The sequence below is a fragment of the Chlorocebus sabaeus genome, chromosome 4 (genome assembly GCF_047675955.1).
Source record: "Chlorocebus sabaeus isolate Y175 chromosome 4, mChlSab1.0.hap1, whole genome shotgun sequence".
NCBI classification, from domain to species: domain Eukaryota; kingdom Metazoa; phylum Chordata; class Mammalia; order Primates; family Cercopithecidae; genus Chlorocebus; species Chlorocebus sabaeus.
This window is the reverse complement of record NC_132907.1, coordinates 85,786,115-85,802,655: the sequence shown is the minus strand read 5'-3', so window position 1 is coordinate 85,802,655 and position 16,541 is coordinate 85,786,115. Positions and strand designations below refer to the sequence as shown.

The 16,541-nt window shown below is 38.8% G+C and overlaps 1 protein-coding gene across 1 annotated transcript in view; it reads right to left on the bottom strand.

Annotated features, from left to right (window-relative positions):
- LOC140711553 (uncharacterized) overlaps window positions 1-3,110 on the bottom strand; it is a 133,286-nt gene extending 130,176 nt beyond the window's left edge. The window contains exons 1-3 of the mRNA XM_073014901.1: window positions 3,079-3,110; window positions 2,730-2,979; window positions 1,865-2,662 (exon numbers count right to left, since the gene is read on the bottom strand). Coding sequence (XP_072871002.1) covers window positions 1,865-2,662; window positions 2,730-2,979; window positions 3,079-3,110 — 1,080 coding nt within the window. The remainder of the gene's footprint in view (window positions 1-1,864; window positions 2,663-2,729; window positions 2,980-3,078) is intronic.
- Window positions 3,111-16,541: the final 13,431 nt, after the last annotated feature.

Genomic DNA, 16,541 nt, shown 5'->3' with positions numbered 1-16,541 from the left:
AAAGAAAGCAGGCATAGAGAAAAAAAAATTACTGAGATTTTTATCCTGATGGATAGAACTGAAGAAAAATATTGAGCTGTATGTTTTTCAGATTTTCAAAGTTTTTCAAAGGTGATAAGGTGATAGTACCTCTGCAAGCACGGGCAATGAACATTTCACCAGCCGTTGTTCAAAAGGTGAATGTAATGTACAATCATACAGAAAATGATCTCTTTTACTCTTCATCTGAGATCCATAAGGGAGATTGTATTAAAATAATTGAATGTATCTCATATTGAAAAAACGGCTGGTAAGAACCACTTCTGTAATGGCAAAGTAATGACCCTCCAATATCTACTCCTTCACATAAGCAATAAGAAAACTGGCAAAGATGATTACAATTGATATGTTCAAATTACTAAAATCAGAAATTAAAGAGGAAACATTATTACTGACTTTCAAATCTTTTTAAAGATTATAAGGCAATATTTTGAATAGTTGTATGCCAACAAACTTGATAATATAGATGAAATGAACAAATTCCTAGGAAGACACTATGTTACACAGATAATTGCGCCCAAAGATATGTCCATGTTCTAGTATCACCTTATATGGTAAAGTTTTTGCAGATATAATTAAGAGCTTTAAGATGAGGAGATCATCCTTAATTATCCCAATAAGTACTAAATGCCATGGAAAACATCTTTATGAAAGGGGGAAAGGGGTCGCGCACACATAGATTACCAAAGCAGGAGATGTGAAGACAGAAGCAGTGACTGGAGTGATGTGGCCATAAGCCAATGGATGCCAACAGCCACCAATAATTTGGCAAACACTCTGGTAACGCCACAGAAAGTTATACATACAGTTACAATATAACAGATCAATTTCACTCTCAGTTCTACGTATGTGATAATTGAAAACAGCCCATACAAAATCTTGTACACAGATTTTCATAGCATCATTCACAATAGTCTAAAAATAGAAACAACCCAAATTATAAACTGATAAATGGATAAGCAAAATATGATACATATATGCGATAAAACACTATTCGCCCATAAAAAGCTGGGATTAGATACCCCAGACTGAGATTCTACATGTAGAATCTCTATATATGCGACTACATGGATAAACCTTTAAAACATTCTGCTAAATAAAAGAAATCAGACACAATAGGTCACAGTTTGTATGATTTCAGTTATATAGAATGTCTAGAAAGGGCAATTCGGTCGAGAAAAAAGCACATTAGTGTTGAGCAGTGGGGGGAGGAGGGCCAAAGGAAGTCTGCTAATGGGTAAGCGGTTTCTTTAAGTGGTAACGAAAATATTCTGAAATTAATGGTGATGGGTGCAAAATCTTGTGAATATATAAACCAGTGATTTCTGGTTTTCACTTCAAAACATAAAGAGAAAATCTAAAAAGAGGACATCTGATTGGATGGTGATTTCACAATTGCAAATAGAATCCGTCCTTTTTAGCTCTTAGAAAAGAAAAAAATTATTCCACAACAAACTCAAGGCAGGACTTCTTTCTCTTTCTGAGAATCTAGAGTTCAGGTAATTATTCAGAGTTCAAGTATTATTCAGAGAACTGTTGTGAAGTGGGTTTGTTCTGTTCCCAAAACTTACAGCCCAGCAGAGAAGCTGGGCTGCTCTGGACAGGCCTCTTGGGATACAGAGATGATGCACCTGGCCGCCAACGCTTGTTAAAGTCCTACTGTAACAAGCAAAACAAACAAACAAAAGCATATAGTGTGCCTACTCACAAACTTACTTTAAAAATTCCCAAAGGAACATAAAACTCGATTCTACTCTCCAAATCATCTCCTGGAGTACCGAATTGCAGGAGCAGGCGAGGAATGTGGGGAGGAGCATTATTTTACCTGGAATTTGGGAGTCAGCCCCCAGCGGCCTGCGACACAGGGAGGAAGGCCCTCTCCAACTTCTTCTTCCTCGTATTTCTTCTGACGCCCGCACGATCCAGAAGACAGAGCGAAACACCTGAGGCCGGCAGCCCACCAAATAGGTCGCGGCTGCGCCCAGGCAATGAGAGGAGGGTTCGCGTTCTTTTTCCCTCCACCTGTGCGAGACTCCAGATGGGGAGGAGCCTTATCCAGCTTTACATCAGATGCAAATCCTGGATAGTGCATAAGACGTTCCCTTGCCAAATGGAGCCACAGCCCGGGGCCTGCAGTCCAGGCGCGCATCTCAGGCAGGGCCCTGTGTCCTGCGCGGACCTGTCCTGCGGCGGCTCCCCTGGGTTGAGCTAAGTGTCTTCCTCCCCAGGCACCTCTGCTGAGCCCTGGGACGGCAGCTCGGCTACACCCGCTGCGGCTCCCCGGAGAGGTCTGGGAGGCCCAGGACCAGGGCCAGAGGACGCCACCCCCCTCCCCAAATTCCGGCCCACGGAGCTCCCCCTGAAGCCAGAGGTGCGACGCGTGGAGGGCGGGGCAGGACCAGAGCCCAGGACACCCGGGTCCGTCCCTGAGGACAGCAAGGAGGGAGGCCAAGCGCGGTGCAGCCTGGGACGCGGCCCTTGCCGCATCTGAGGGGCTGGGCCCGCCCCTTCCTGGAGGCCTGCACTCGCCCTGGCCCTGGTCCCCTCCAAGGGCAGCCTGGACGCCACCCTCCGTGACCTGAGGCCGGGCGCAGGAATCCGGGGTCCCCTGCGCGGCGACTCCCTGGAGGTTTTATCCGGGGGTTCGGGGATCCTGTAAGTGGTGGTGGAGGAAAGTGGAGATGTCGGGCCTGGTCTGTGGAAGCATTGTCAGATGTGGAGGGAGAGCCAGCAAGAAAGAGGGGCTTTGACAGATCCCAGCCCAGGTCCTGTGGGTCTCCAGAAGGGGCACGGAGTCCTTGCGTGGCAATGGCCTTGTGCACAGCTGTGGGGCGCCGTTTCAAAGGCCCTGGGGAATGAGACTCACAAGGAACCCAAGAGGCCATTAGAACGCAGTAATGAGGCTCTCCAAAACAAGGAGGAGGAGAGTTACTTTTCTCCCTATAAAGGGGAATTATGTATAGTTACATGACTTGTATGTAACTATACATATGCAGTTGTGTATATACATATGCACAAGTCATAGTGGGTCCCTCTTACCATTCAATTCGCCCCTCTAACTGTCCATTCATGGTTGTCCACTATAAAAAGGCTAAGTCCTATTCTTTAGAGGAAGATGCAAGTAGATCCCAGATGACTAACACAGAATCTGCCCTTTTTTTGGTGAGTTGTTCACAGTAGGTAGGAAAACTTCTTAATGCATTTTTTCTGATTAGTAACAATACCTCTATCTCTAGAACATTCAGTAACTCACAGAACTCCCTGGCATTTAATGTCTTTAGTTATTAAGGTGACACAAGGCAAAGGTTTAATTACTGAGGTATCTAATACCAGTATCTCCTTCAGACATCATTATGTGGGTGCACAGCTCTCCAGGAAGATTTAGAACATAATCACATCATTTTTATTTAAAATATATTTCCGCTTAATCAATACCTAAATGTTTACCATAGATAATCCATTAGGTGACTCAGGTATTTTCTAGATATGTTTCTGTGACAGATAGCTATTTTATTTTCTTTCTTTTTTTTTTCCTAACTTTTATTTTAGGTACAGGGGTACATGTGAAGATTTGTTACATAGGCAAACACATATCACTGGGGTTTGTTGTACAGCTTATTTCATTACCCAGTATTAATCCCAATACCCAGTAATTATATTTTCTGCTCCTCTCTCCTCCCAACCTCCCCCATCAAATAGGCTCCAGTGATTTTTATTCCCTTCCTTGTATTCATACGCTGTCATCAGTTAGCTCTGACTTTTAAGTGAGAACATGCGGCTTTTAGTTTTCTGTTCCTGGACTAATTTTCTAAGGGTAATGGCCTCCAGCTTCATCCATGTTTCCACAAAAGACATGATCTTGTTCTTTTTTGTGGCTGCATAGTATTGCATGGTGTATATGTACCACATTTTCTTTATCCAATCTGTCATTGAGGGGCATTTAAGTTGATATTGCAAATCAAAACCACAATGAGATACAATCTTACACTAGTCATACTTTTAAAAAGTCAAAAAATAACATGCTGGTGAGGTTGCAGAGGAAAGGGAACACTTATACGCTGTTAGTGGGAGTGTAAATTAGTTCAACTGCGGAAAGCAGTATGGTGATTCCTCAAAGAGCAAATAGCAGAACTACCATTTGATACAGCAATTCCATTACTGTGTATATACCCACAGAAATATAAATCATTCCACCATAAAGACACATGCATGTGATTGTTTATTGTAGCACTATTTGCAATAGACAGCTATTTTCTTAGCTGTTTTTCTTCCAGAGGAAAATGATTGCTCAAACTTAATGTTTATTTCATGAATGTGTAAAGGAGAAAGGAACCCCAGTAATTAAATCCCAGATGACTCCTATGACTGGAGGCAGGAAATGTTTACTCCACAGCCTTTTCAGTGTCCCAGGTAGTTGCAGATAGCTACATGTAACACTCCTCTATGACACAGCCTTTCTTATCTCACTGTGTCATATTTTATTTTTTATTTAGATTCAGGGAGTATATGTGCATGTTTGTTATATGGGCATATTGCATAATGGTGGGGATTATTAGGCTTCTAGAGCACTCATCACCTTGGGTTCATGTTGAACGTTATACCCAATAAGTAATTTTCAACCCTCATCCTCCCCCAACCTTTCCTTTTTTTTTTTTTGGAGTTCCCATCCTCACATCCATGTGTATCCACTGTTTAGCTCCCACTTATAAATGAGGACATGCCATATTTGATTTTCTGCTTCTGAATTAGTCCACTTAGGATAATGGCCTCCAGTTAAAAATATACGATTTCACTCTTTTTTATGGATGAATAGTATATATGGCACAGTGTATATATACCACATTTTCTTTTCTTTTTTTTTTTTTTTTTTTTGAGATGGAGTCTTGCTCTGTCACCCAGGCTGGAGTGCAGTGGCGCAGCCTCCACTCACTGCAAGCTCCACCTCCCAGGTTCATGCCATTCTCCTCCCTCAGCCTCCCAAGTAGCTGGGACTATAGGTGCCCACCACCACGCCCGGCTAATTTTTTTTTGTATTTTTGGTAGAGATGGGGTTTTACTGTATTAGCCAGGATGATCTCGATCTCCTGACCTTGTGATCCGCCTGCCTCGGCCTCCCAAAGTGCTGGGATTATAGGTGTGAGCCACCGCGCCTGGCCTCCACATTTTCTTTACTCAGTTGACCATTAATGGACATATAGGTTGAGTCCATGACTTTGCTATTGTGAATAGTGCTGCAATAAACATAAAAATGAATATTTCTTTTTATATCATATTTTCCTTTGTTTAGATACCCAGTAGTGGAAATGTTGGATCCAATGGTAGTCCTATTTTTATCTGAGATATCTCCATGCTGCTTTCCATAGAGGTTGGACTAATTTACATTCCTACCAATAGAGTATGTTTTCTCTGCATTTATGCCAACATCTGTTGTTTTTTGATTTTTTAGTAATAGCCATTCTGTCTGATGTAAGATAATATTTCAGTGTTGTTTTAATTTGTATTTCTTTGATGATTACTGATAATGAGCATTTTTTCACATTTATTGACCACTTGCATTTCTTCTTTTGTGTTTCTATTCATGTCCTTTGACCAGTTTTTAATGGTGTTGTTTTCTTCTTGTTGAGTCATTTGAATTATTTTTAGATTCTGGATTTTAGTCCTTTGTCGGGGGCACAACTTGCAAATATTTTCTCCCACTCTGTAGGTTGCCTGTTTATTCTGTTTATTATTTATTTTGCTGTGCAGAAGATTTTATGTTTAATCAAATCTCGCTTATCTATTTTTGTTTTTGTAGCATTTGCTTTAGAGGTCTTTTATTATAAATTATGTGTTTAGGCTGATGTTCAGAACAATTTTTCCTAGGTTTCGTTATAGGATTTTTATAGTTTCAGGTCTTATGTTACAGTTGTTAATTCATCTAGAGTTCATTTCTGTAGATTGTGAAAGATAGTCCAGAGGCATCACATTGCCTGACTTCAAATTATACTATAAGGCCATGGTAACTGAAACAACATGGTACTTGTACAAAGATAGATAAATCAATGGAACAGAATAGAGAACCCCCAAATAAAGCCACATAACCACAATCAACTGATTTTCTGGAAAGCAAACAAAAATAAACAATGGGGAAAGGACACCCTGTTCAATGAAGGGTGCTGGGGATATTGGCTGGCTATATCCAGAAGGCTGACACTTCTTTAATTGAAGAAAACCTGTATTCTACATAGCCATGCCTCACAGTATAGAGTGAGCTGCCAGCTGGTACTGTGAAATTGTTGGAGTAAGAATTTCTTTTAACCTTATACATGTTCATAAGTAGCTCACATTTTATTTTTGGGATTTAACATTAAGTGTTGCTTTTTAAATGTTTTCTTTGGCATTTGAAATTTAATTTCCAAAGACAGAAATAAGGAAATTCACCTATACACAATGCATAACCATGGACTAGGTTAGTGCAGTGTCTGAATGGGTGGTATCTGTGGAGATCTTTATGGCTTAATCCAGCTCAGGCACTTCCCAGCTGTGTAACCTTGGGAGAAATCCTTTAACCTTTCAGGGATGGTTAACTGTATGTGTTGACTAGGCCAGGTGGCACAGTTGTTTGGTCAAATACCATTCTAGATGTTACTCTGAAGTTATTTTCGGATGTGATTCCTAGACTTTGAGAAAGCAGATTACCCTTTGCAATATGGATGGGCCTCATCCAATCAGTTGAAGGCCTTAAGAACAAAGGTTGCTGGAAGAAGAAATTATACCTCAAGACTGCAACATAGAAACTCTGCCTAATTTTCCAGACTGTTGGTCTGCAGATATTAGTCTCAAGACTGGAACATCAACTCTTTTCTGAATTTTCAGGCTGGGAGCGTGCCCTTTTCAGACATACCAGCCCCCATAAACATATAAGCCAATAACTTTAATTCTCTCTCTCCCTCTGGAGTGTGTGTGTGTATGTGTGTGTGCGCGCGCGCGCGCGCACGTAATTACTTGGAATAATGCCTAGGATATAGTTAACACTAAAAATAAATTAGGATGTAAGCATATCTTTTGGGAGGCCACTATTCAACGCACTACACTCTGAAATTTAATTCGTTGTTTTTGTGTGTGTGCATATGAGTCGAGTTCTCAGTAAAAATATTTTGATTTTTGTCAACTGAAGAGCATGTTTCTAACTTTAGTTTTTATCTACATATATTTTTTGTTGTTATTCATATTGTCTTAATTTCTCAGATTTAAAAATAATCTGTCTTCTTGGGTAGAGTAAAAATACATGAATACCTATAGGTTTGATACTCATTAATTTGTTAATACAAGGGCAACATTTTCTCATTTAGAAACCCATCCCCTTGACTCCTATTCTCTTCTTATAATAAACATATTTCTGACACTGGCAATTCTTCAATTCTCTTCCAAAGCTATTTGATTTTGTGGCTGAGTAAAGCATACAAAAGAGTTACAATAATTTGTTTATAAATTAGGGAATAAATTGGAAAGACAATATTATGAGTATCAACTGTTGTGTTCAAGGACACCAGGATGGGGCTCTATTTTTTCCTGTTAATGAGGATATCCTTTGGGGATCCCAGAAGATACCAATGTTAGCAAACCTTCTAAATGAAGTGCAGGAGTGGTGTCTGGAAGTTCTTCTTCAGTGAAGACTGAAACCCCGAGTCAAAAGCCCCCATGCTGCAGTGAGCTTGGAGGTTCCCAGGTATCCTCAAACCTTCCCCTGCTCCAACAGTTTCACTGCTAAATGCATCATGTATCCCTCGGGGCCTCCAAGGCCAGACAGAGCCGCCCTGCAATGTGGCATCTGCTTCTCCTCTCTGTGGCCACCTGATTTGAGACGACATTCTGTAATGCTTGACAATAAATTCACATGTAATCTGGGAAGAGGGAATCTCACTCACCCACTTTGCTTGTTTTAGTGTGATAGTCTCCTCAAGTTAAATACAAGCAGCCTGCGTATACTTTTATAAAAACACATCATACAAAAACAATAGCAGAACAAGCTCTAATTGTTTAATTTTAATACATTGATGATGTATTAGTCCGTTTTTACACTGCTATGAAGAAACACCAGAGACTGGTAATTTACAAAGGAAAGATGTTTTATTGACTCACAGTTCCTCATTGCAGGGGAGGCCTCAGGAAACTTACAATCATGATGAAAGGCAAGGGAGAAGCAGGCACCTTTTTCACAGGGTGGTAGGATGGAGTGAGTGCAGAGCGAAGGGGGAAGCCCCCTATAAAGCCATCAGATTTTGAGCTGGGTGCTGTGGCTCACACCTGTAATCCCAGGATTTTGGGAGGTCAAAGTGGGTGGATCACTTGAGGTCAGGAGTTCGAGACCAGACTGACCAACATGGTGAAACCCCGTCTCTAGTAAAAATACAAAATTAGCCAAGCATGGTGGTGCGTGCCTGTAATCCCAGCTACTCAGGAGGCTGAGGCAAGAGAATCGCTTGAACCTGGGAAGCAGAGGTTGCAGTGAGCCAATATCGTGCCATTGCACTCCAACCTGGGCAACAAGAACGAGACTCTATCTCAAAACAGAAACAAAACAAAACACACAAAAAAACCATCAGATCTTGAAAGAACTCACTCACTGTCACAAGAACAACACGGGAAAAACTGCCCCATGATTCAGTTATCTCCACCTGTTCTCTCCCTTGACATGTGGAGATTATGGGGATTACAATTCAAGATGGCATTTTGGGTGAGGATACAACAAAACCATATCAGATGAATATAATATTTTGGCAAAAATAAAGAGTATCTTCTATAGCTGTGAAAATAATAGCAGTTATTATTGCAGAAATGGTGCACCATATGAAAATTTTGAAAATTAAAGTGTATTCAAACAGTATCTTTCAAAAAGTGTGGACAATGCCATGCCAGCCAAGAACTTTATTAGAGCATGACATTTTTTGGGTAGATTCCTCATAGATATTAATAATATTCGGCAAAATGTTTCAAAAGTTTTCTATTAAATTCCATTGGCTGTTTTCAGCTAAGTGTGAGCACAAATATAAATTTTCTCACAGAACCTGTAAAGTACATGTATGTGCTTTGGTCAAAAAATAGGCTGAGGCGGATATCCAAGTCTTCAGAACTCAGCGAGTTTGGCGCACAGGTGCATGCCTCCACTTGTTATATAACCTATTTGTGTAAGTTCATACTTGGCTCTGAGCCATTACTGTCTGCAAAAGGTATAATTGCCCTGCTAATACTGTATAGGGGCTCTTGGTGCTCAGCTTGACTCAACATGGCTGGACATGGCTCTTGTGCAGGTGCTCTTGCCTCCAGAGAAAGAGAGAACACCAAATCTGTCCGTCTTTGCAGACAGACAGAGGGGAGCCAGGACACAGCTCAACTCGCTTGTGCCCAGTGAGAGTGAGTTAAGCTGCTGACTCTGAAGGTAAGGGAGAGCTGGCTGCGCAGCTGTGTGTGGGAGCTGGACTAAGCAGCTGAGACCCAGCAGTGTGATAAAGCTGTTGATGAGAGCTTCTGCTGAATAAAATCATCTTTCACCTGTCTACAGCCCCCCGAGTGTTCTTCCTGCTCACCCACCCACTCCCTTCGGACCTCAACATGACATTTGGCATAGTCGTGAAACTGACAGAACCTAAAACACATTTTTTTAAAAAATCAAATATAACATTTTATGTTGACGTTTTCAAAAATTGAATGTAATCAATGAGACAAATTCAAAATCTCTGTTAACATGTTTAAAATTTGATTTTAAATAGTGATGAAACTGAAACGTGAAATTTCTGCTGTAGGATCAAAACAGTAAAGAATACTTTGGAATGTAGACTGCCTGTCTAAAATATTGGGCACTGAACATCTATTATTTGTAGGAGGATTCTGTTAAATATTATGTTAAATTATGAAGCATACAAATCTCAACTCTTAGGGATAATTTGCATTCATGTGATCTCTTATGGATAGCTGATATGAATATAATTCAGCATAAATATATTTAAAGTGTATTTGAAATACACTGGCAATTTTCTGGATTTTCTATAGAAAGTTGAAAATTTATATACTCTATGATCCACCAATATATTCATAGAGGTATAGCTCATCTTTCTAGGAGTTAAGAATATTCAAGTGTCTGTTCATAAGAGCAAACTTGAGACAAATTCAGATATCAACAGGACAATGGATTCACACTGTAGAATATTAAATAGTCCCGAAAAGAAATTTGCTACAGCTGTAAGCAACAGTGTGAATTAAATGTTATACCAATATTGAGGAAAGAAAACACAAATATAGAAAGACTACATATAATAGTCTTGTAATAAAATTAATGATGATAAACTAAATGATATGCTTTGAGGCATACACCAGGTGATCAAACAATACACAGATTTAGTTTATTTTAATTTTAGACTGGGGGGGTTGGCGTGTTGGTGTGTTCTCACACTGCTATAAAGAAATACCTGAGAATGGGTACCTTAAAAGGAAGACAGGTTTAATTGGCTCAGTGTTCTCCAGGCTGTACAGAAAGCATGGCAGCATCTGGTCAGCTACTGGAGAGGCCTCTGGTAACTTTCAATCATAGTTGAAGGCAAAGGGGAAGCAGGCACATCTTACACGGTTGGAGCAGGAGGATGAAGGGGATGGAGGATACATGACACACGCTTTTAAACGACTAGATCTCATGAGAACTCACTCACTAAACAGTACCAAGGGGGGATGGTGCTAACCCATTCATGAGAACTCTGCCCCCATCATCCAATCACCTCCCACCAGGCCCCGCTTCCAACACTGGGGATTACAATTCCACTTGCGACTTGGGCAGGGACACACATCCAAATAATAAATTAGGGGGTATGTTTGCAGTTTTATTACAGAGTATATTGCAAGATGCTGAGAGTTAGGCTTCTGTTGATCATATCACCCAGATGGTGAACATAGTACTCAATAAGAAGGTTTTCAGCCCTCCCCCACTTCCTTCCCCTTCTTCCTCCTTTTGGAGTCCCCAGTGTCTATTGTTTCTGTCTTTGTGTCCCTGTATACCTATGGTTTAGCTCCCACTGGGACATGCAATATTTTGTTTGCAGTTTCTGTGTTAATTCACTTAGGATAATAGCCTCCAGATGTATCCATGTGGCTGAAAAGGGTAAGGGCATGATTTCATTCTTTTTAATGGCTGTGCAGTATTTCACGGTGTATATGTGCCATATTTTCTTTATCCAATCTACCATTGATGAGCACCTAGGTTGATTCCTTCTCTTTGCTATTGCAAATAGTGCTGCAATAAACGTATCCGTGCACTGGTCTTTTTGGTAGAACTAATTATTTTCTTTGAGCATATCCCCTGTAACAAGATTGCTGAGTCAAATGGTACTTCTATTTTTCCTTCTTGAGAAAGCTCCAAACTGCTTTCCACACTGGCTGAACTAATTTACATTCCTACCAACTGTGTATAAGCATTCCCTTTTCTTCACAGCCTCGCCAACATCTGTTATTTTTTAACTTTTAAACAAAAGCCATTCTGACTGGGGTGAGATGGTATCTCATTGTGGTTTTGATTTGCATTTCTCTGATGATTAATGATATTGAACATTTTTTCATACGCTTTTTGGGAACTTACAGGTCTTCTCAGAAGTGTCCGTTCCTGTTCTTTGTCCACTCTTTAATAGGGTGTTTTATTCTTGCTAATGTGTTTTAGTTCCTTGTCCATTCTGGAAATTAGACCTTTGTCAGATGCATAGTTTGCAAATATTATCTCCCATTCTGTAATCTGTCTGTTTATTCTGATGATAATTTCTTTACATACAGAGTGTTTGAAGTTTACTCCTGGAATAAGTAAAATGCTTCTAGTGCCCAAATAATAGCCTTTTCTTCCCCAGTGCAACTTTGGTTTAAACCGCATATATGAACTCAGACTCCTGTCATTTAAGAGCCAATAATGGTAGACCTTCTGTATGGTTTTCAATAGGTTCTCATGTAATCATGTCCCAGTGCCCTATAGCAGTGACTTTGATTATCTACCCATTAAGGCTCTCAGTCATGGCAGATTAGCAGCTGTGGAAGAGAAAGTGTCCTTTTGTAAAGGAATAGCCATGTAAACATGGTAAGGAGAAGATAACAGTCCTGCAAACAATAGCTACAGAAGAAACCTGCAAAATATCTAAAAGAAATGTTAGCAGGAAATGTTGACAGATTTTTATTGAAAAACTATTAAGCTATATAAAAGCTGCCTGCACCCTGAATACATGGGAGATTTATGGTCTTCCCATTCGGGCAGATGCAAGAGCAAAAAGAGAACAATCATTCCATAATTGAAATATAAAAACAAAATATTAAATTATAACTATAATATAATTTTTGCAAGCAATTTGAAAGAAATACTTTTATAGATCTTGCTAATTTAACTATAAACTTATCTGCAGAAAATTCTCAAGAATAATTGAAGACACGTGAAACGCAGTACAAAAAATTGTCTTACCAAATAGCAAGGCATATTATAAACCCAGAATAATTAGAATACCATGGCATTGATATTCTAAATAGGCAAGTCAGTCATGAAACACAATAGATGTATTCATATAGATATATAATTTCATATATATGCAGTTTATCATAAAGATGGTATTTCAAGTCAATGATGAATAAAAGAGAAAAATAAATTATAGAAACATCAAAATGGTAAAGATAAAACAAGGCAAATCTTTAAACATATCATAAGAAAATAAAAGAAATTCATTTAGAATATTGAGTTAGAAAAGACCCTTGTAAACAAATTACAAATGAAAGTTTTTCTCTTTATGGTAAAAATCATAAAGGAAACAAAAGTTAATTTGATATCAAGAAAACATGCTTGAATATGCCAAAGTCACTATAAAATTAAAATTTGTGTTAAAACTTTAAAAATATTTGATATTTGTATAAAATAAAGGATTAATATTTACAGTTTATTTTAAAACCTACAAATACTTATAACCACAAAAATCCAATACACCTAGGGGCCAAGTGTGGAGATAGCGAATTCAGAGGACAGGAAATCCAAACACTTCCAACACAGAGTCCAACCCACTCCCTGAGAGTTGGATGTTTGGAAACTACAACACAGGGATATCATTTTTTGCCCACAACATTTGCAAAATTGAAAAATATAAAAATGCACCATCGAATTTTGTTCACGATATAGGGAAACAGGCACTGTCATTTCTTGCGTGACAGATTGGTTCAGTCTTCAAAGGACAACTTGGCAGTATTTACTGACATGATCAATGCACTTCTCTTTTGGTCCATCATCTCCACTTCTCAGTGACAAATCTTAAGACACATTCACATGGAAAAAAACCCAAGATAGTCACATACTTTCTGTCGTATCTTTGTACTTAGAATTACAATATGGGAGAAAAGTACCTTGACATTCATGTTCAAGGGAATGGTGACACTACCCGACACCCCTGTTGTGATGTACGGTGCTGCATACTCCCCAGTGACCAGCTCCTCTTAAATTCCAGACCGCTCAAAGGTAACATGCTACAGTGTGGTGTATGCCTTTCCAGAATTTTAGGTACAGCATTTCCAGAGTTTTAGTTGGAAATTATACATACATACGCATATATCTATGTTTACTTATATGAAATTTTGTATATATAATATGTACATATGTGTATACATATTTACATATGGAAATGTATACATATAATACATAATTTTGCTTATATGTGTTTTTCTGAACATAAAATTTTACTAGATACATTGTTTTTTACTTTGTAGTTTTTCACGTTTAATAGGTTTTAGAGAGATCTGTATAATAACTCACAGAGCTTTCCCTAATTTTTATTAAGCTTGGTTTAAAAAATGTGAATTGATTATAAGGTATAGGAGAATGACCTAGGCATGTGTATGCACATGTGTCTGTGCATGCATGCATGTGTGCCCGTATGTGAATCTATGTAACTGTGTACATGTCCACGTGCATGTATGTGCATGAGTGTATGTGTGCTTATGTATATGTTGATTATTTTTAAATTATTAAACCAAACTTGAATTCCTCGGGTAAACTCAAATTGTCCATGTGCATTTTTACTTTTTGTTTGTCTGTTTTAACTTGCTGAGTTTGTTACTATTTGGTTTAAAATATTTTAATTCACACTCAAGAAAGAGATACTGGCCTGTGGCTTTCTTTTTAGCACTTTCCTTCCTGGTATTAGCAGGAATATTTCAAAAATCGTTTTTTAAAAGTATTTTCTACATGGTATAACAGAGGCTTTGCTATGTTTACTTACTATCTGATATGCTTATTTGATCATGCTGCTCATTTGAAAAATAACATTGGTATACTTTTTCATTACATTTTATTAATGATAACAATGGTCCTAGAACCTTTATTTTGTGGAGATATTATTTATTCATCTTCAACCCTAAGCACAAATTCTTTATTCTTGTGAATTCATTCATTCTGTGTGGCTTTAATAAGCTCTGTGTTAATGGAGTCTCATTGTGGAAACATGCACTGCTTTCAATGGTGAGGGGTAAAGGTGGAAAATAATTAGTATCTATTTTAGGTCTCAAGGTCTTTCAGTGACAGTAGGAAAAATGGGGAGCAAAACCAGAGTAATGAGGAGAGAACTTTGTCCAGAAGGGATGCTGACTTAATTAATTTACCCAAGCTCATCGGAAGAGTGGAAAATGGACTCAAGGGGCTTCTATTCCCACGCATATATTTTAATTGCTAAGTATTGTATTGGACATTTTGCTTTTTCCCTGTTAAGAACTAATCTCATTATTTTAAAAAAGATGCTCTATAAACCTGAAGTAAAAAAAAGAAACAGAATCATATAGTCAGCTTAATCCATCCATTCTTTTATTTAACTAAATGATAAACATTGGCAATAAAGGCGTAATACATGACATAAAATGAGAAGAAAAACTCGTAAATAGACATTGTTCCAACAACCAAAATATCACTGTGTTTTCCAGGCTCATAGTGATTTCTAATTAAGCGCATTTTTCATTAGTATTTTTGTAACTTTTTAAAGTAACAATATTTTCAATGTCATCACAGAGTATCATAACCAGAATATGGGCACTCATACAGCCAAATCCAGAAGAATTTCATAATCACGAGGGTCTTCCATGTTGCCCTTTTACTGACACACTCACTTCCTTCTTGCCACCAGCTCCTTCTTAACCCTGCCCACCATTAATCTGTTCTCCACTTCAATAATTTGGTTCCTTTAAGAATGTTATAGGCCGCGCGCGGTGCCTCAAGCCTGTAATCCCAGCACTTTGGGAGGCCGAGATGGGTGGATCACGAGGTCAGGAGATCGAGACCATCCTGGCTAACACGGTGAAACCCCATCTCTACTAAAAATACAAAAAAACTAGCCGGGCGAGGTGGTGGGCGCCTGTAGTCCCAGCTACTTGGGAGGCTGAGGCAGGAGAATGGCTGGAACTCGGGAGGCGGAGCTTGCAGTGAGCTGAGATCCCACCACTGCACTCCAGCCTGGGCGACAGAGCGAGACTCCGCCTCAAAAAAAAAAAAAAAAAAAAAAAAAAAAAAAAAAAAAAAGAATGTTATAGAACTGGAATCATACACTATGCAATCTTTTGGAAACGGCTTTTTTCTTTTTTTTTTTCGCATGGCATAATTCTTTAGAGATTCATCCAGGTAGTGGTCTGTATCAGTAGTAAATAACTTTTTATCACTGAGCAGTATCCTAGTCTACGGTTGTGCTATATTTTGTTTAATATTTACCCATCAAAGGACAGTCGGGGAAGAGGAATAACTATGCTACTTCTATCTTTACAGATAGAAGTATTTTCTTGCCCTTCCAAATGCCTTTTTTCTTATGAAAAAGTAACATTTTTCTGCTTTACTGTATTTCTAGTACTGCCTACTCTACTCTACCCATTTTATCAATTGCATGCATTCCGTTCCATTGTTTCCCTTGTTTATTTGCCAAGGAAAGGTAAGCGCGGTCCAGGATGGTCTGCCAGAGCTATTTCTGCCTTGTTCTCCCCCATCCATCTTTGAAACTTAATTTTTGCTATTCTGTATCCCTGTAACAATGCATAAATATTTCTCTAATTTATCATCTCTAATTAGTTTCAACCATCATACACAGTGACTCTTAAATCTGTGAAGGTTTTGGACAAGAATATTAGCACTCCTGCTTTCCCCGCTGCCTTTTCTCTCAAGCCACATTAAAACTTTGCTCACATCTGCCTTGATCAAGATTTCTAAGACTTCAATGTGGCTTGTAACCATAATCAAGTCTTCGCTTTTATTTCCTATAGATTAATTCTAGCATTTGAAAACAAAATTGCTTCTACATACTATGATGATGAAATGAGTAATGTTTACTGAATACCATTCTTTTCAGCTGTGATATCAAAAATCTCATTTTGACAGAATTTCCATGATTTGGTTCATATTCCTTGATGAAAATTAAGTCAAGTTTTGGTTTGTAAAATCTCAGGATGTTGGTCCTCTTGTACTCTGTGTATGGTGGGGAAGGGTGTTTTCCTGC